At 42.6% G+C, this 21251-nt stretch overlaps 1 protein-coding gene across 1 annotated transcript in view; it reads left to right on the plus strand.

The window, feature by feature from the left end:
- TSPAN19 (tetraspanin 19) overlaps positions 1 to 21251 on the plus strand; it is a 232643-nt gene that overhangs the window by 114022 nt on the left and 97370 nt on the right. Inside the window, exon 7 of the mRNA XM_085652962.1 lies at positions 14778 to 14918. Coding sequence (XP_085509088.1) covers positions 14778 to 14918 — 141 coding nt within the window. The remainder of the gene's footprint in view (positions 1 to 14777; positions 14919 to 21251) is intronic.

The raw sequence follows: 21251 nt of genomic DNA on the forward strand, positions 1-21251 counted from the left end.
TCCATAGGAAATCCGCAACATTCTATTTGGAATAACGTTGGCGCCGATTGACAAATCTTCGTGAAATTTTCCAAGCTTTTGGCCAGCTCCGGTCTGCTCCTATCCTGAAAATTTCACGGTGATTCGTGTAGCGAGGGCCGAGAAAAAAGGGGAGGGTCCCAAAACGCGTTTTCCCCATGCATTTTCCCATAGGACCTGTTGACGCAGCTACAGCCCGAACTGCTGAACGGAAGTACACCAAATTTGGCAAAGAGGTAGTCCTCAGTTCAGACTCGTGCCTTTTGCTTAAATGGTGTAAATCCGTTCAGTAGTTCCTGAGAAAATTAGAGTTAAAAAGATAGATATATCTGGGCGGAGCCTAACCACATATCTCATCGTGAGATCTGATTGGCTGTCAGTACTTCATCCAAGAAGTGTTGGCAGCCATCTTGGGACCAATATACATGATAGCACCTCATTAAAAGCATTGCAGTTAATAGAAGGTTTTAAGAGTTTAGTTACATTATAAATCATTTGTTGATGGTACCATACTCATTTTAGGAATTGTGGTGTGTTCTAAGGTGATTTTACCATGTGAAAAAGCCTTCTTCTGTGATATCATGAATCATGTTTGAGAGAAAACTATTTTCTCATGCTTTTCCCACAGAGGGTTGGAAGGTGATCTATAAGCTAAACTGAAAGCATATTTTCTATAAATTCACATTATCTTTCTCAATCATGTGAGAATGAAGTCTGACATTCTCAGTAAAACATGTACATCCAACAAAGGCAGAGACTGTCAGTTGATTCCGTTGTGTTCTACTGCAGCTTCCCAGAGTGTTCTACAGAACAACTAGAGCGCTAACAGTCCTACTTATGACAAACGTATTGCACACCTGAAGCCATCTTGATTGGAATGTGGTAACTCTTAAAACATTTAATTTAAAAAGGAACAACATTGAGGGGGTTCATTTTGCCATAGAAAGTATGATTAGTGCTGCAGAAAGAAAAACGAGGGCACATTTTGAGTGACTTCTCAAATCCTCTTCTATTTCATTAAAAAATTCTGACATGCAGACTGAAACATGCACTTTCAATAACAGCAGCAGACTTCCCTGGTGAGCAGTAGCTTTACTACAGTGATTTAATAAGCAACTAGAGTGCTAACATTATGATTTTATGGCAAATGTGTGACACATCTGAATGCCTTCTTGATGGAACCAAAGTAAAAAACTGAAAGTATTTCCTACCGAGGAGACTGCAGTAAATGAGGAAATTAGGAAACTTCATAACAAATAAATCTCCCAAGATGGCCACCAGAGACAAAAGAGCCCAAATGTAGCCCAAATATCACCCAGATGTAGCCCAAGTACAGCCCAATGACAGAATGTCCCAGAGTGTTCTTAAGAACAACTAGAGCGCTTACTGTCTTACTTATGACAAAAGTATGGCACACCTGAACCCATCTTGATTGGAATAAACTGGTAACACTTAAAACATTTAATTTAAAAAGGAACATAATGAGGGGGTTCATTTTGCCATAGAAATTATGATAATTGCTGAAGAAAGAAAAATTAGGGCACATTTTGAGTGACTTCTCAAATCCTCTTCTATTTCATTAAAAAATTCTGATATGCAGACTGAAACATGCACTTTTAATACCAGCAGCAGACTTCCGTGGTGAGCATTAGCTTTACTACAGTGATCTAATGAGCAACTAGAGTGCTAACATTCAGAATTTATGGCAAATGTGTGACATATCTGAGTACCTTCTTGATGGAATCAAAGTAAAAAACTGAAAGCATTTCCTACTGAGAAGACTGCAGTAAATGAGGAAATTAGGAAACTTCATAACAAATAAATCTCCCAAGATGGCCACCAGAGACAAAAGAGCCCAAATGCAGCACAAATATCACCCAGATGTAGCCCACATGTAGCTCAATGACAGAAGTGTGCAAAACACTTATTTTTTGTGTATTTGCAGTTTTATATAGTGCAGACTTGTCAGGTATTGGAGTGCTTTACATGAGCATTGGTTACATCACACAAGATCAAATTCATTTTGGTTGTAGACATGGGGAGATTAAGTGATTTGACCAGAATCACAGAATGTTGAGCTGAAGCAGAAACTCCAACCTGGTTCCCCAGTTGCAAAGTCTGCAGCTCTGGAAGTAACACCACACCCTCTCCCCTAGGTGCAACATTTAATCAAGTGGTCAACTGGATAAAAAAACATAAAGATTACAAATAATTTAAAAGTTCTTTGTCGCTATTTGAAAACTCAGAAAATATGTCCTCATTTTAGTTTTTTAGAGCACTAACCATAATTTTGATGCAAATAAGACCCTCTCATATATGTAATTTCTAAAGGAAATGCTCTCGGTATTACAGTTTTGATTACATCAAGATGACGTCAGGCGTTCCACACTTTTGTAATAAATATAGAATGTTAGCAATCTAGTTGTTCATTGGGATACTGTTGAGAGGCAGAGGCCAGGGGCACGGACTCTGAAAATTGAAGGCAGGTAGGAGAGTGCAGAGGCAACAATTTGACCACACTGGGCAGGCAGGAAGGGCAGTGACAGCACAACAGACTATGGAGGGCAGTGGAAAGGGGGGCAGGGGCAACAAACCAACAATACAGGACTGGCAAGAGAGGCTGTGGCAATATAATAGACCATTGTGGGCAGAAGGAAGAGGCAGTGGTAGTACAACCATACATCCCAACAGACCCGTTTCAGACAGGAAACGTCCAATGTTTTTAAGCTCAAATGGGCTTTATTTGATTTGTCTCCTGTCTACAATCTCCTCTTTTTCAATGTAACTCAAACGGGAATATCAATATACCCCAGTTTTTTTTCAAAATCTCCCTCTTACCAAGCTCAAAATGTTCACAAGTATGGTACATTGGATCATGGTAGGCAGGAGGAATTGGGGTAGGGACATGGACTCGGATAACAGAGGACAGGAGGGACATGGAGAGGTGCACCAAACTGACCCTACAGGGCAGGCATCAGGGTTTGCAGCAGCACAATACACCACACAGAGCATGCGGGATGGGAGTGCAGCACAACAATCCATAGAAAGCAAAAGGAAGGGGACAGGACCATGCACATGGACAACAGAGAACAGAGGGGAAAGAGGCAATGGTAGCTAGCAGGAGAGAAAGCTGCAGCATAACAGACCATAAAGGGCAGGAGGGACGGATCAGGGGCATTACAATGGAACAGACAAGCCAGGAGGGAGGGAACAGGGGTCCGCACATGGAAACAGAGGGCTGGTGGCAAGGGGGCAGGGCAGGAGCAGCAAGATGACCATGGAGGTCAGGCAGGATGGGCACTAGAAACAAGACACACCATGGAGAGCAATAGTGAGACTATGATGGCATACACACAGACCATGGAGGGAAGGTGGGAGGGGGTCAGGGACAGCTAGCTGACCACACAGGGAAGGTGGGAGGGGCCATGGCAGCACAGAAGACCATGCATGGCAAGCGGGAGGGTTAGTGGCAGCACAATGGCTATGATGGGCAAGAAGGAGGGTGCAGTGGCATGCACAAAGGACCATGGAGGATAGAAGGGAGGGTCAGGACCTGGGCACAGACAAGAGAGTTCAGGGGAAGGGGCCTCACAACAGACCATGCGGGGCAGGCAGGAGGAGCAGTTTCAGCACAACAGACCAGGGAGGGCAGAAGGGTGTGGCAGTAAAATGGACCATGGAGGACAGGAGGAAGGGGATAGGGGCATGGCATGTGGACAAGCAGGGTGGAGGTGGCAGGGACAGGTTACAGTCATCTGACAATGCTAGGCAGGTGGGAGGGGAGTGGAAGCTCAACAGAACACTCAGAGTAGATAGGAGTGGCAGGTCCATGGAACATAGTGGGCAAAAAGGATGGAGCAGGGGCATGCACAAAGACATCGGAGGGCAGGGGGAAGGAGAATAGGGGCAGCAAGCTAAGCACAGAGGCTAAGCAGGAGGTCAATAATGGGCCATAGAATTGGGCAATGGAGGGCAGAAGGAGGGGACTGGTACATCATGCTAAATGGAGGGGCAATGGCAGCACATCAGACCATGCATGGCAGGAGGGAGGAGGCTAGTCCATGGATTCAGACAACAGAGGATAGGGAGGAGGTGGATGGGGCAGCAAGCTAACAGTTCAGAGAAGGTGGGTATTAGGAACTTTATTGTTTTTAAAATGTGTGTCTGTGCGAACTACTTAAAATATGAACAAGTATGCAGCATAATCTCACTTTTATTCAGGAAGAAGAGGACGTTTGTGACTGTGATTCCGGGCTCACTTGGCAGAAACACCCCCTGACCCTCCACCCCCATCGCAAAATGTAAGGCCCGTGAAAAGGGTAGGTGGACGCAGTGTTATATAGAACATAGTCCTGAGAGCATGATTGAAACTGAAAACTAGATATAGTATATGGTATAAACTATGCACCAAAAAGTGTGATATAAGATGAACCGGGGCGTGAAATATAATATGCAATACATTGAGCGCAATGACAGATTCATTGGAGAGCGCGAGATAGCACAGGCACTAGCGCGTGCTATGCGATATGCGCCTTGGAGTGTAATATGCACAGGGCAGTGTTGTGTAACCTAACTAGTCTCTAAAGTTGTAATATAAAATATGTGCTGGGAAGTGTAAAGTTGCATATGCGCTGTGACAAAGATATGGATCCCAGATTGTAATATGTATGGCATAGCGCTGTGCATTATAACATAGGCATTGAGGAAGGCACGTTAGATGGGGCAATATAACCTGTGCGAAGGCAAGCGTGGCATGACATATTTACGGGGTGGTGTTACAGTGCACATGGGCTAGAGAGTGTCATAGCATACGCACTAGCTGGTGGAATACAACACAGAGGTGTGTGGCACTCGGCGGGCACTGGTGGGTGTAACACAGCATTGGGCTCAGCCAGGAGCACGCTGTGACTCTCAAGTGAGGTTCGTCTCCTTTCCAGAGAGTAAAATAGAAAGTATTACACATCCGCCGGTGGATGTGTGTTTTATTTACTGTGAGGGGGGTTTCTTGCAAACTTTTGGTCGAGTTTTTGTTGAATCCCCTTTGAATGGCTTGGTGTGCGTGTGTATTAAATGTGCCCGTCAATATCTACCCATGTTTGTATAAATAAACGACAAGGGTGTCTATTTGGAGAGTACCCACCGGCGGGGGCGCCGAGATTAGGCACGGTAGGGCGTCAGACACGTCAGAGCTTCACTAGCGGTGTAAATACATTCCACGTGGATTCATTGTATGCATAGTCGCCTTTTAATGAATATCACACAAATCGTCATGGTGATAGGTACATACGGTTTGTCCAGCATGTCCTAGGTGTTTCTATAAATATATATATTTTTAAAAATAATAAAAAACAAAGGCTGGCCCCGGGGGATGGGGTCCCCGGGGCCATAAGTGGCCTAAGATGGGGGCAACGCAGCCCCCCTCCTAAAGAATTTAAACAAAAAAAAGGCCATGACCCGGGGGTTGGGGTCCCCAGGACCGATTAAGGCCTTGGGAGGGCCACATTTATTTTTTTCAACAAAATAAATTAGGGTGAAGGCCCTGGGGCATGGGGTCCCCAGGGCCAATAAATTAGAAATAGAAGGGGGGCCACACAGCCCTCCTTCTTAAAAAAATAAAAAAAATAAAAGACCGGCATCGCGCCGGAGGCCACGCCCCCTTCTTGCAGCACTCTGCAAACGCTCCCCCTGGCCAGTTAAAAGTTGGGGAATTAATTCCCCTTCAATACTGAGGGTCCCTGAGGGCCAACTAGCCCAACAGGTATCTCCAGTATGCGCCAGGGAGCTGCGTTGCAGACAGGTGTTCTGAGGCCACGCCCCTTTTTACACCTCTATGCAACGCAGCTCTGTGGCGCTTACTGGAGGTACCTAGTGGGCTAGTTGACTCTCAACTTAGAACGACCAGAGGGCGCGTTTACACAGTGGTGAAGGGAGGGGACGGGGCCTGAGGTGACGTGTGCAAACACGCCCTGTGGCGCGTTTTAAGTTGGGGAAATAATTCCCTTTCAATCCCGAGGGACCCTGGGGGCCAACTAGCCCACCAGGTGCTTCCAGTAAGCGCCACTGCTCTGCGTTGCAGAGAGGTGGTGCAGGCCGTGCCCTTTTTTACACCTCTCTGCAATGGTGCTTACTGGATGTACCTAGTGGGCTATTTTGCCCCTAGGGACCCTCAGAATCCAAGGGGACTTAATCTCCCAACTTAAAAAACAGCAACAGGGCGTGTTTACACAGTGGGGAAGGGAGGGGACGGGGCCTGAGGTGACGTGTGCAAACACGCCCTGTAGCGCGTTTTAAGTTGGGGAAATAATTCCCCTTAAATCCTGAGGGACCCTGGGGGCCAACTAGCCCACCAGGTGCTTCCAGTAAGCGCCACTGCGCTGCGTTGCAGAGAGGTGGTCTAAGCCATGCCCCTTTTTACATCTCTCTGCAACGCAGCTCTGTGGCACTTACTGGAGGTACCTAGTGGTCTAGTTGGACCCTAGGGACCCTCAGGATTCAAGGGGACTTAATCTCCCAACTTAAAACGGCCACAGGGCGTGTTTACACAGTGGGGAAGGGAGGGGACGGGGCCTGAGGTGAGGTGTGCAAACACGCCCTGTGGCGCGTTTTAAGAGGTAGTTTCAATCCCCTGCCCTATTATATACTAGGGGCTTACAGAGGAGGTCATGCTAATCACAGGGGGACCCCAATGCATAGTGTTCCCTAGTGTATGTAGGTGTTTTCACTGTATTCTGAGTGTCTTTTAACATAGCACTGGCTCTAGGACTGGTTAGTCAGACTCAGTTACCACCAGTATCTGTCTGAAAAAGTTGAGGGTACAGGATGATTTTGCAACAAGGCTTCTTTCTGCTCTTCTGTTTGTTCTTTCTGCACGTTATCCTTCTTCCTGCACTTTTCTTCGTCTTTGAGGACTTCTGTTGCTTCTTTCTGCATTGCTTTTTTTTCTTTCTGTGCGTTTTTTCTTCTTTCTTCACATGTCCTATCTCTGTAGGCATAGATAGAAATTAGCATTTAAAAAACCTCTGAAATTCACTGAAAAAACCATAGGTTTCAGGCACGTTATAGTTAGGAATTAGCATTTCAAAAACCTTAGAAATTCACTGAAAAAAACCATAGGTTTCAGGGGCATTATAGTTAGCTGGACTTTTCACTCGTACAAAACCATGGAAATTCCCACGTTATAGTTAGTTCAGCTAACTATAACTCGCGCGCCCGCAATGCACTGCTGATGACGTCACATATTACATCACTCATGACATGGTCAGTGACATCACTCATGACATCACTGATGACATCTCAAATGACATCACTGATGATATCACTGATGACATCATCCTTGTGATAGAGTGGCAGACCTCCTCTCCCCGTAATATAACCTTTGATACACACATTCAAAAATAGAAACTAAAATGTTCAAAACAATGGACATACCAATACCAGTTACAACAACCTATTTAGTAATTCTAAGCAGCAGAACTTACCTTGTGTGGGCCACGCCGATAATTACACTGCCGCCACTGCCAGGAGTCACAAGGGGGCCAACACCGACTACAGCAGCAGCAGCGTATTCAATCTACCGCGTCGCCGCCCCGGGACTCAAACTCCCGGCAGCCCCAGCGGCGGCGCGTTGAGCTGACTCGCTGAGAGCGCCAGGTGGCGCCTACAAACATCGGGGAGGCCGGCGGAGCTGCGGGAAAGCAGCAGAACTTACCTTGTGTGGGCCACGCCGATAATTACACTGCCGCCACTGCCAGGAGTCACAAGGGGGCCAACACCGACTACAGCAGCAGCAGCGTATTCAATCTACCGCGTCGCCGCCCCGGGACTCAAACTCCCGGCAGCCCCAGTGGCGGCGCGTCGAGCTGACGCGCTGAGAGCGCCAGGTGGCGCCTACAAACATCGGGGAAGCCCGCTTCGCGGGACGCGCGCGGGACGTGCCGGACGAAGCCCGGGCAAAGGGCGGGCCGTCTGTGGCCGTCCGGGGCTGACCGCGGCTGGGCTGGGCCACCTCCCTTGATTTTCATCACAGGTATTCTGTTTATCCCTATATAAGGGGTACTTTGGATACATTGAACGTACGGTGGTTGTTAAGAATGGGGAAATCCACACGGATGGCCACTCGTTCAACTGTCAAATCTAAAGCCCCACCTAAGACCCCTCTTCCAAGTTTGACAGCAATAGATAGGATGCGGCAAAAAACAATTGGGGTAGTCGCTAATGCTATTGAGAGCACCGAGAGGCGGCTATCACTACCCCCTAGTCTTATTTTGCTAACGCAACAATATCAGGACACTGAGGATCATTCTAACACCGCGCTGAGTATGCCATTATCACAAGAATCCATCCTAATGGCCTCTTATGCGGACTTTCCGGTTAAGGACTCGAACTGTGTAATAATTTCGCAAACTACACCTCCTGATGATTTCATGACTCGGGAAAACAGGCTGTCTCTTACCCCCAGACTAGGATTAAGTGAGGGACAACCTAATATAAACAATGTGCCTGATCACAGGGAGGAGTTAATTATTTGTGAAAACAAAGATATAAACACTGTGGGTTCAATACATGGTGCTATCTCCCCACAGGGGATACAAGGGAGCAGTTTAAAAGCAAATGCTGTGCAGAATGCACGCAAGAAAGGGAAACCAAAAGGCAAAAATAAGAAAATTGTACCAATACCCCTACAAGAAAATGGGGAGAAAAGAAAGTCAATGAGTAGTATTGAATCCCTTAACCAAGATGATAAGTCCACCACACAAGAAGGAATTACATTGACTGATTTGGTAGACTTCATGATAAAAATTGAGCAGGTAATGAAGTCTTTGATATTGCCAGTAGTAGGAAGATTAAAAACCCTTGTTGAAAAAATTGAGGGCTTAGAAAAACAAGGGGCAGGTAGTTTAGAAACATTGGAACATCTTAGTACACTAATTAGACCTATAGTTGTAACTAACACCAATAAAACAGATAATGCTGTTATTAATGTTTCGCATTCATTAGAACCTGCAATTTTACCTGGAAGGTGCGAGAAGGATGATGCACCCCTTATCCTACCTAAGAGGGCAAATATGTTAAATGAAATGGATCCTGGTGGTAAAAGAATTGAAAAAGAGAAAGGTAGGGGACTTGAGGAGAAGGAGGGAATGGCAGATTCAAAAGTCTATAATCGAAATAAGGATATAAACGATTATGACAAGGATAAAAGAATATATATTGACCTCCCTCCACAGTCAATTCCCTATACCGTAGTGTTGACAGGGGTACCAGAGTTGACCAATGGAAAGGCAGAAAACTATCAGGAACTCAAGAATAAGGTAATACATTGGTTGAATTATAATAGGCCACAGCCTGAACAAACACGTGTGGAAATTCTAAATGTCAGGAGAGTACACTGGATTGGACAGAGGCACAAAGACATTCAAGGAGATTGTGTTATCGTGAACTTGAGAGACAGAAGAGCAGTGAGTTTTATTTGTCATTGGGAACCTAACTATAATACAGGCAGAATTCAAACTGTAGACCTAACCTATTTTTATCCATTAATGGATTCAAGGAGAGATAATACCTGGTATCATGGGGAACATAGGTCCAGACATAGAGGTAATGTTAGCCCAAATTTCAATATCCCTTTAGCAAATAGATTTCAGATCTTGCAGGGGCTAGAAGACATTGACTGACTCAAGGGAGACAATAGACCCACTGATTTGAATACTAGTGAAAGTAGCGAGTTAAAGGACCAAGGGCCTCGGAATACCATCACCGAATTAGAGATAGCTAAGGTGGTCCTTATTTGCAAGAGCCCACAAATTGAGGTACTTTGTGGTGGGGAAGCATCTCTTAATAGTAACAATGATTCAGTGGATGATCAATTTAGTGGGGAGGTTTGGTCCTTTTTGAGTTGGAATATTGCAGGTCTGAGATCTAAATTGGGTAATGAAAATTGGGAAAAACTGGTAGGTAATTCTGATGTTATTAGCCTCCAGGAAACATGGACAACGGAACCTATACACATTAATGGTTTTAAAACATATTTTTCCCTAGCAGTAAGCTCAACTCATGGCAGGGCTAAAGGAGGTTTGTGTACTTACGTTTCAAATCTGTTAGTAGGAATTAAAACTGAGTTAGTTTTTAATAATGTGTATTATCACATTATAAGGATCACAGCTAATAAGGGGTTTTCCATAGTTTTGATTAACTTTTATGATAACATCCAAGGAGAAGACCGAATGGATGTCTTCAGATTATTAGGTAGTAATATCACCTCAGTAATTGGGAGGAGGACTGAGGACACCTGCATTATTTGGGTAGGAGATTTTAACTGTCAATTATGCAGGAGTGCAGAGAGTGGGTTATGTGGGGTAAAATTAGATAGAGATATTGGCTTTAGTCATTTTGAACATCCTGGACGAGGGGATTATCTAAATGAATTAATATTTGAAAATGATTTGGACTTTGTAAATAGGCTGATCAGTCCAGAAATCCCCTTCTTACCAACGTTCAATGGCAGAGGGGCAAATACAACTATCGATTATGCCCTAATGACTTCTAGACATAGGGATATGATTCGGAATTATAGAATTCTGGATTGCCCGCTTAGCGATCATTTTCCTCTAAGTTTCGATATGACTATGAGACCTAAGAAACATGGTGGTAGGGTCAAATCTAAAGTGATAATAGATAATATCACTATGGCCCGTAAAAATGGTTATGCTTTAAAGTGGACAAAAATTTGCCCCGTTGACTTCCAGGAGAAACTAATAAAAAGTATGTTGCCCCAATTTTATGTATGTACAGATGAGAATGCCAACGATTCCGATTTCATTAATTATTTTTTATTGATTATTGCCCAAACAAGGAAGTTATTGTGGGTTGGTACTAATGGTGGGAATACAAGGCAGAAGAGGTGGTTTGATTCAGAATGCACTAAGGCATATAGAAGTCTAAAGCATGTTATACATGCTACGGAGAAAGATACTGAGTTAATTAGGAATTGTAGGAATGTCTATAAGCAGACCCTTAAAAACAGGACAAATGCTTTAAAGTTGGAAGCATGGGATGCTTTATGTGACGCCTCGCTAAGTAAAGACTCTGCCTTATTCTGGAAAGTTGTTAATGCCCCTTTTTTAAATTTTAGTCACACAGACCCACTAGATGTGGCAATTACTGAGAGTGAGTGGGCTGAATATTTTGCCAAGCTGTATTCCATTGTACAGGATAATATGGAAAGTACTAATGATAACACCCAAATGAGAGACTGTACACAGAGTAGTAGCCCACTTGAACCTGAAATAACAATAACAGAGGTGCAGAAATGTATTGATGCATGTCAGGCGGGGAAAGCACCTGGTCCTGATGGAGTTCCTGTCGATTTATTTAAAAACAACAGGGAACTATGGGCTCCAATTCTCACACGTTTGTTTAACGCCACTCTGAAAAAAGGCCTCCTTCCATCGTGGTGTGAATCCCTGATAGTCCCAATTTTTAAAAAGGGTGACCGTGAAAACTGTAAGTGTTACCGCCCAATATCACTCCTGGATTCTACTATTAAAATTCTAGGAAGGATAATTTTAAATAGATTACATGTATGGGCTGATGAAGCTAATATCTTAAGTGACCTACAGTATGGCTTTAGGAAAGGTCTCGGAACAATTGAACAGTGTTTGAATTTGCATATTTTAACTGAAAAATACACCAAAGTTAAAGAGGGACGAATGTTTTTAACCTTTGTGGATCTTACTACTGCATTCGACTCTGTAACACATTGTAAACTTTGGGAAGTTATGAGTAGACTGGGTGTGGATAAACAGATTATTAACTTCCTGAGAGATCTCTATGCAGGAGCATCGGCCAGAGTAAGATACGGAAAAAATGGCGAATGCACTAGATCCTTTGCAATCAAAAGGGGTGTACGACAGGGCTGTGTCCTGGCGCCGTTCCTTTTTACACTCTATATCAACAATGTGGAAAAGACATTGATAACTGAGTGCAGGGACGTGCCAATGGTAGGGAATAGATCAATCCCTATTTTGCTATATGCAGATGACGCGGTCCTGATGGCTAGAACACCGCAGGCCATGCAAAGAGTAGTTACATCCTTTTCTGATTTTATGAATCAGCCTGATCTAAGTATAAATTGTTCTAAGACATTCACCATGCACTGTGGGCCGGGTGCACAGAGGAAGAAAAAAGCAATTTATATTGGAACTACCCCAGTAGAGGATATCTTAACATTTCCCTACTTAGGGGTCTTAATTGATAGTTCTGGGCTATGGAACAATACAATTAAGACAAGGAAATTGTTGTACTGTAAATCTATCATGGCTTTAAAATATTTTAGTCGAAAAATAGGGAGGAAACCAATTAAGGAAATGTTGACTGTCTACAAAGCGACTTGTGTAGCCATTGTCACTTATGGGGCAGGCCTATGGGGATATGCAAATGCCAGCACTTTACAAGTGGTTGAAAATTATTTTATGAAATATCTCCTAGGGGTCCCACAGAGTGTTTCGACATATGTTTGCCATGTAGAACTTGGGGAGCCATACTTAGAAGATATAATAAAAACTGCACCAGTTCTACTATGGCATAGAATATGGACTGCAGATGAATCTGGTTTAAATCGTAAGATCATGGAAAATGCGATGGGTCTAGAGAAGTGTGGAAAAATTAGATGGCTGAATTATATTAATAATTTTCTCACGCTACTAGGGCTGGGGAATTATTATACAGACCCGCCCACTCTTTGTAATATATCTAGGAAATGTTTAAAAGATAGATGCATGACCTATTTGCATGAGACCAGAACTAGAATAGAGTTCAAGAAAACTACGGTGGTGAGCAAATTGTAATCTGCAATTACTTACAGCCATATTTAAAGCTACTAATGAGTGACTATGAAAGGTTTTTATTAACACGTTTTAGATTTAATTTATTATTCAGATCACTCAGCTTTCCAGTTGTTCCTTTGCTAAAAATTATGGAAATTAATCGATGTCGCCCTGCTTTTTTAGCTGTACAGAAATTGGATAATATTTTAACAGTCGTATTTATTTCCACATTCCTCAAAAATGTTTTTAAATTACGGAAAACAATTGAGATCTGAACTTACTCGGTTTTTCCTATGTACGGTCCCAATAATTGTTATTTTTAAATATGTGTAATTTTGTGTCTGTACTTTTATGGTTATTTTGTTTCAATAACCGAATAAAGATCAACTTGACTTGACTTGACTTGACTAGTAATTCTAAGATCCACATACACATCCACTCATTCACCAACAGTCCTATACAGTCACTCATACATGTACTCACTCATCATATGTACTCATACACCTATACATCCTGTTACACAACGCCACTCATCCATAGAGTTACTCACACACATAGTCACTCATGCTAATAAAGAATCAAAAATCCATTTACTTGCATATACAGTTATACACACACCACCACACTTACTTCTACAGAAACTTACACATACTTAGTATTTTAAACAATCACTTATAGAAACACATACTTATTCATACAGGAACTCTTTCAATCTCTCACTCTCACATATACTCACTTATATACACCAATAGTCACATATACTAGTTTAAAACATATGTAGTTACTCATAAAGACACTATTGAGACAGTCATTCACTCACTAACACACCCATGCACACACTCATCCACCCATACAGTCCTGCACACATACTGTCTTCAACACATACAAACAGTGAGTCACTCATTCATGCACCTATGCACTACGTAATACCCCCCACCGAACCATACAGACACTCAGACACTCAAACTGATACTCAAAAAACCAACTACTAACCTATATAGACACTCATGTAGCTACTCACCAACCCATGCAGCCACTTATTCACAAAGTGAGAGACTGATACAGATATTTATATATTTAAACATTACTCACTAAGCCATGTATTCACTAAGATACACTTAATCAGTCACTTATACAATCAATTTTTCAAAAACAAATCATCCATTTAGACACTTATATACCCATTTATTCTTCCATCGACCTTGAGAAATACATATATAAAACATATGTAATTTTCAGAAAAACACACATTCACTGGATGATGTCATCAGTGATGTCATCAGTGATGTCATTTGAGATGTCATCAGTGATGTCATGAGTGATGTCACTGACCATGTCATGAGTGATGTAATATGTGACATCATCAGCAGTGCATTGCGGGCGCGCGAGTTATAGTTAGCTGAACTAACTATAACGGGGGAATTTCCATGGTTTTGTACGAGTGAAAAGTCCAGCTAACTATAACGCCCCTGAAACCTATGGTTTTTTCAGTGAATTTCTAAGGTTTTTTAAATGCTAATTCCTAACTATAACGTGCCTGAAACCTATGTTTTTTTCAGTGAATATATATATATATATGAATCTCTGTTTCCTGTTGTCTCTAGACCAAGTTGTGTTTGTTAGGTGAGGTCCATTAAGAGTGAAACATGTGTCAGGAGAAGCTTTATTTTATTTCAGGTTGGCTTGGATATATTTAACCAATCCAACCCAAAGCTGTAAGATTGTGGTTGGAGTGCTTTTGCCATTTTTTTACCTCAGTGTGGACAACACTTGTAATCCTGTGCTTAAGATTTAGAAAACGTGTTGTCATTTTTCTAGCTCTAGGTTATTCTTTGCTTAAAAGTTCTTTGAAACTCACATACATTGACAGGTGGCGTTCAGTTTACTAGTTTCAACTACACAACCCGCTGTAATTTTGGTGTTCTTATTTCCTAGTTGAGATGCTGTGGGAATTACAATGCCTCAGACTGGAAGAAGAATCAAATTAAAGATCCAGACCAACTACCATGCTCATGTTTGAACTCAACTAGTGAAGGCTGGTTCTGTGACACTCCCGATTATGGAATCCATCCTAAGGTAAGAATTCTTCTACTAAAGTATCCCTGACAGTCAGAACATGAACGAGCTACAAAAGAGGTAATTAATAAAGAATCTCCAGATGCAATTGAGGACTAAAAGCATCAGGTGAGAAGAAGGTGTAGTTTGTTCCTATCACTCCCACTTTAGTTAAGACTTGGCGAGACTTGTCTAGCCAGGAGTGATACTGTGATGTCCTGCATTATGGTGTTCTGGAATGTGGGGATGGTTGCTAGGTGGTAGGCTGGAATAGAGTATTTGTCAGTTGGTCTGAGCTTGATGATGGATGGGGTCTCTGAAGTTGTGTTACTCAAATAAACCTTCTTGGACCTCCACCGTATGATGTACTGTGTTTCCTGGAGGGGCACACTTCTACAGATACTACAGATACCTACTCAAATTTAAAGCTATTTCAAGTTGTAAAGCAAATCATCAATTGGATTCCTTCTGTAATGTAAAGCAGCAGGGTTGTGTAGTTTCTATTAATCCATAGGATCTACGCATTGTGTGGACAAGAGAAACTAGGGGCTTGGTGCCAAGACTTATTCCAGACACTCCCGCACGATATGTTTGTCTATAGACCAGCTAGCTCACAGTGCCACCGCAAGTCCCCCTAACCTATCGGGGAGCGAATGGTTTCTGACAACCACTGAACATGACAACCCTGACCCCTCAGGGATCGTTGAAACAGTAAAGAACCTTTTGCTCAGGAATGTATGACGTTACAACGCATACATTTACAATGCATGCCTTTACAACGCAGTTTTTACATCGCAACATCCTTTACGATGCATTCTTTTACATCGCATGCCACTACATCGCATTGTTAGAAAATACCTTCACAACGCATTCCATTACATCGCATTATACCTTTACAACGCATACCGTTACATTGCATTTAAGGTAAATGTTGGATAGTGTAGGGGTAAAAATTACTATTCTAACTCCAGTGGGTGCAACAGTAGGGTAAGTGTTGGATAGTGTAGGGGTAAAAATTACTATTCTACCTCCAGTGGGTGCATCAGTAGGGTAAGTGTTGGATAGTGTAGGGGTAAAAATTACTATTCTAACTCCATTGGGTGCAACAGTAGGGTAAGTGTTGGATACTGTAGGGGTACTATGCATTGTAATGGTATGCGTTGTAATGACATGCAATGTAATGCCTGCGTTGTAGTAACATGCGTTGTAATGACATGCGTTGTAGTGACATGCAATGTAATGGCTGCTTTGTAGTGACATGCGTTGTAAAGGCTGTTGTGATGTAATGACTGCGTTGTAAATGTAGTGCGATGTAATGACTGCGTTGTAAAGCTTGTTTCCCTTGCTCAGTCACTCGTGTTTACTTATTCTCAGAGAAGTATACAGAGAATATATAGTGGGACGTTTTCAATATATTTATTAAACCAACGTTATTCTTGTATTTAATACATGTCCTGCAATGATTAATAGACAGAAGCAGATACAAGTGATTACAAGCACCAAAAGCGTGAATAGTAGATATAGTTCTACCATGTTGCTAAAACAATGTATATATGCTGGCATATAAAACAAGGAAGTAATCAAAAGTACTCCTACTACACGAAACCTACTCTTAGTGTACCTAAAGTGTGTGTAGGTGTAGAGCCAACCCCATTAACTGGTGGGAGAGAATGAAGGACCCCGTCTTGGCCACAAACTAGACACCCCTCATGAGATGTCATACCGCTGCATGGTGAATTCTCAGCATGCACGGACCTCTGGTGTAAGCTGGAGTGCCTCCTCTGCTAATCTATTGGGATGTTCATCTTTTATAAAAGAAAGCAGCCTTCCAATGTGCCTATAGATTAGGGAAGTTATGGATATATAGATAGCCCTGTTGTCTCGTGGATGAAAACAGAGATAATATTTGTACATAATACGAAAAGAGAACTTGTACAAGATGTTCAGGGCATTGTGATAATGTTGTGCGAAGCTAGATGTGTAAATAAGTTCAGTTTCAGGGAAACTAATCCAACATTGTCGCGCACGCAAATATGTGCAAAAGGTTACTGCTGAAAAAAATAGGACACTGCAAGAAATAAGCTGCTTCGCTACATGGACCTAACTCGGGAATACAACACCTGCTCCTCATATTAAGGGTCGATACATAAAAGCTATCTAAATAGCCAGCAGAACATTTAAATATGTTAAAAACTACTCTTTAAAACATTTAAAAGCTATCTAGAATCATTCTAAAAAGTCTGCAAGACATGATAATATGTAAGCTAAAAAAGCCTTAAAGCTGATATAAAATCATCTAAGTGCAAGCTTCCCATAAATATTAGTCATGAAAAGCCTTATAGGTTAATATACTTGATCAAAATCCCAAGCACTCAGAAAGCCATGGTGCCTAGAAGAAAGGAAAAACAAAAATTGTTTGGTTTGTTTTGTTTCAAAACAGGTCAAATTGTTCCCACACAGAAAAGCCAAATTGTTTTATGTGTTCCGAGTGGTAGATGCAACATTGCTTTTGCCCACAACCGCAGACAACAATCCCAGAGGCGCACCTCAAAGCAGGTTTATAGAGCAAAGGTGATTCCATCCAATTCCCACAGCAGCCACTGAGGGAGGTGATGTTGCCCATAAGTGATCTGCAGAGCTTCTGTTCACATCACTAGGACCTGAAACATCCTAGTGTGGCTCTAAGAATGCATTCATCATCAATGGAATATCCTGGGGACAACAATAGGCATGGGCCTTTAATGGGTTCATCAGTATTTCAATGTCCGGTGGCGCAAATAATTCTGATTTGAGACATATACCCATGACGCATTTGTGGCTGCAAAGCAGACAGCGGAAGACAGGTTGAATGCAATCAAGCCAGACAGGCCTGAAGGATAAGAACCAATGTTCGTTCAGTTCTTGAAGCCTTGTGTACTGAAGCAGTATACCATGTGCTCATGGCAATGCAGCACCAGCAGAGCTGTCCCATTCCAAGTTGAACTGGAACGTCCATTGCGGAGTAGAACATTTAAAATCAGAATTCCTGCCGCACATAGAAGGACAAACGGGAGCCCTTCAAAAACGCTTCCCAACACAAAGTGTATTAAAGAGGGTAAAACTCTGAAAATCTTCTGATAGGTACCAACCAAACCAGAGCTGATACATTTAAAAATGTGCACTATTCACTTTGCATCAGACATGTTAAAGATACGGTTGACCAGTTCCCCAAAATGCAGCAGGAAGTTAGTGTGGAGTAGTGTCTGTATCTCAGACGAGGAACTTGCAAACTGAAATTTCTGTACTTGTCGATTGTACAGTTGTAGTTGTTTCACCAGGCAGAAGTATCATTTCATTGTTGTTTACAGCTTCTCTTTGGAAAATACAGTCTTCAGTCGTTATTACAGTTTCCATCTGAACTTTCTTTACCGTAGCGAGAGGAGTGCGGCAGCTACCCAGGAGCCCATGTGGCCTACTGTTGAGAATCAGCCACATAGTGTGGTTTGATCAGATCAATTGAGGCAAACGTTTTGTCTTGGCGACCTGCAAGGGACTGAAAAAATACAGTTCTGGTACCACCAAATGCCAGGACAGGTACAGGCTGTGTAGGGTGGCCCAAATATATTTTTTTCTCCACTATCTTTTCTCTGACCAGGTCCCCAATCTTCGAGACCCAGGCAGGGCTTGCCTGAACCTTCACTTTTCCAGTGGTGGTTCATTTTACTTGGAAGTTGCTTTATAAGGCCCAGAATTCATTGAGATCCTCTAAAACAGCCAAACGTTCATTGATGTAAAATGGTGTTTCAGCTGCCCCTGTGCTGCCACTATCAAGGTCTGGTACCCACATTCTCACACCAAACAGGAGTTCATAAGGTGTATGACCCCAAAGGGATTTTTTTGGCATGTTGTTAAGTGCCCTCTCGACCCCATATAGGTGATTGACCCACCTGCCACCCTAGCCTACTACCCTATGTGTTAAGGATTGCTTTAAGTCATGGTTCTTTCTCTCAATGACCCGATTTCCCTTGGGATGGTAGGGGTAGGAATACCGAAAGGGCACACCCAAACTTCTCATGGCTTCTTTGTAAGCCCGAATGCTAAACACCGGACCCTGGTTGTTATAAAGTTTGCAAATTGCGTATGTCCTGATAAAGACTTGGGGAGAGGATGTAGCCTTACGGCTAGGGAAGTCTACTTCGGAGCTGGGGAACTTGGTTCGAGTCTCGGCAACGACGCTCAACATCCTGTGATTCAGGGCAAATCACTTAATCTCCCCGTGCCTAACAAAAATGGATGTGTCCATCTGTAACGAAACTGGTGCTCATGTAAAGCACTCTAATACCCGATTTCTCGGGTCTAGTTTGCACTATATAAAACTCTAAAAAAAGAAATAAAAAAAAGACTTGCAAATCCTATTTAACAGTTTGAGTGTCAGCTGAGCGCTGTGACCAAACCCACAGTAATCTGAAGCATGAATCCACTGCCACCAAGATGTACTTGTAAGCCCCATCTGATTGTAAGGGGCTGCAGTGGTCCAAATGAAAATAAGCCAAAAGCTTGTCTGAGATCAGTAGAGGTATCTGTAATGGACGTGCTACGGTGGAGCATTTCTTCTGCTGGCAGATGTTTCATTTAAAGACAAAGTCTTTGTTCTGTTTGGTAAGACCAATATCAATGATTCAGTAATGAAACTGTAGCAGTAATCCCTGTGTGAGCGGAACCCAGACCCTCATGTGCTGCTAGATTCAGTCCTAATCTGTGATCGATATTTGGTATAACTCATCCCCCCTCCTGGAATTTGAGCGTACGGAATATTTGTGCATCTAACTTGTAGGAGTACTTGAGTGGAAAGTCATTTGGCTGGGCTGTTCCATTGCACGTGGCATTAACTGCCATCATAGTTGCTCAGTCTATCCTCGTACTTGAGCAAGTTTTTGCAGCAATGGCAGCAGTACGAACTGTTGCCTTGGCAGCTTCACCCATCCTTGAATTTCCTTCAACGTGAACGCCAACACGTTGATGACTTAATGTATGAATAACATGAGCCCGTGGCAGGCCTTCTTTCAGCTTTGCCGCCTGTTCCAAAGCATCTTGTGCTTTACTGTGCAACCTTTGGAGTCCCTGAATCCATTCTGTCCCCAATAATGTAAATATCCATTATAGGACTGGACACAGTAAAATGAATCACACACAATTAGTGTGGGGAATTCACCATCTGTATTTTTGTGCCAGTAGCAGAGCCTTTAGTAACCCCAGCTGTGCCGTACAGTCCCCTAGGGACTGTGTGTGTGTTTTTCCAGGACAGAACTTTCCGTCATGCATGCACCCTTTTACAATTGCTATGCCACCAAATATTGCTGTTTCATTCCTTAGGCTGGGTGGGCAGAACCATCAGTATAAATGATGCATTCATATCGATCCAAAGGCATATTTTCATTTGGCAGAGGATATTCTTGTTCGTACTTCAGAAATGCTTGTGTTTGTAATGTAGAGTCAAACCTGTAATCTACATCTATTACAGTGAGAGAATAAGCCCATTGAATCCATTGTGGATGTAATGCTTTAGCATTTGGAATTTTTGCTTTTGTAACGGTCTCTAGGGTCGGTACTGGGGTCATGACAATTATGCGTTTCCCTTGCACTAGTGCTCTCTCTCTCCCACCACAGCAGTCTGTACTGCTGTGAGTATCTACTCAGTTGGTGCAAAACGCATTTTACCGTTCGTGTACAAATGTGATTTGTATGCACTAAGGAATGCATTGCCTTCATTGAAAGTGATATGTGTTCCCAGCTGGTCCTGCGACTACGCGTATCACAACGCGGATCACTAGGTTAGTTGTGTTAACTTATGTGTCTAAATGTTTAGAAGTTATCATGTCAGCTTGTACGGAACACAGAATATCTGTATGCTTCTGTGTCCAATGATGCACTGAAAAATCAGGTCTGATTAAGCTGTAGAAAGGTTTTACCCGTTATGCGTAAACCAAAATATATGTCCTGCCAAAATTCAAAAATCCCAAAATGGATTCTAGTCTTTTCAGAGTCATTGGAGGCTGGCGCAGTGCACATTTTTCCTTCACTTGACAACTCGTACCCTAGAAATAGGACACTGAGGTGAGCAATTTAATTTTTTTTTTAATTGAATTTGTAACCCAGGTGAGCAAACCCAAGGATTATGTGGTTCACTCTAGCCAAGTGTTCCATTAATTCATCATCCATCAGATAGTCATTAATACAAGACAATGCCTCCTCATAAAATTTTTGAAGTAACTCTGTTTTCCCTGGCTGACAACAACCCGGGCTATTCTTATACTCCTGGGGTAATCAACAAAATTGGCCTTGAGAACCTAGAGCTGATAATGCTGTCAAATACCT

The sequence above is a fragment of the Triturus cristatus genome, chromosome 4_1 (assembly GCF_964204655.1).
Source record: "Triturus cristatus chromosome 4_1, aTriCri1.1, whole genome shotgun sequence".
Classification (NCBI taxonomy): domain Eukaryota; kingdom Metazoa; phylum Chordata; class Amphibia; order Caudata; family Salamandridae; genus Triturus; species Triturus cristatus.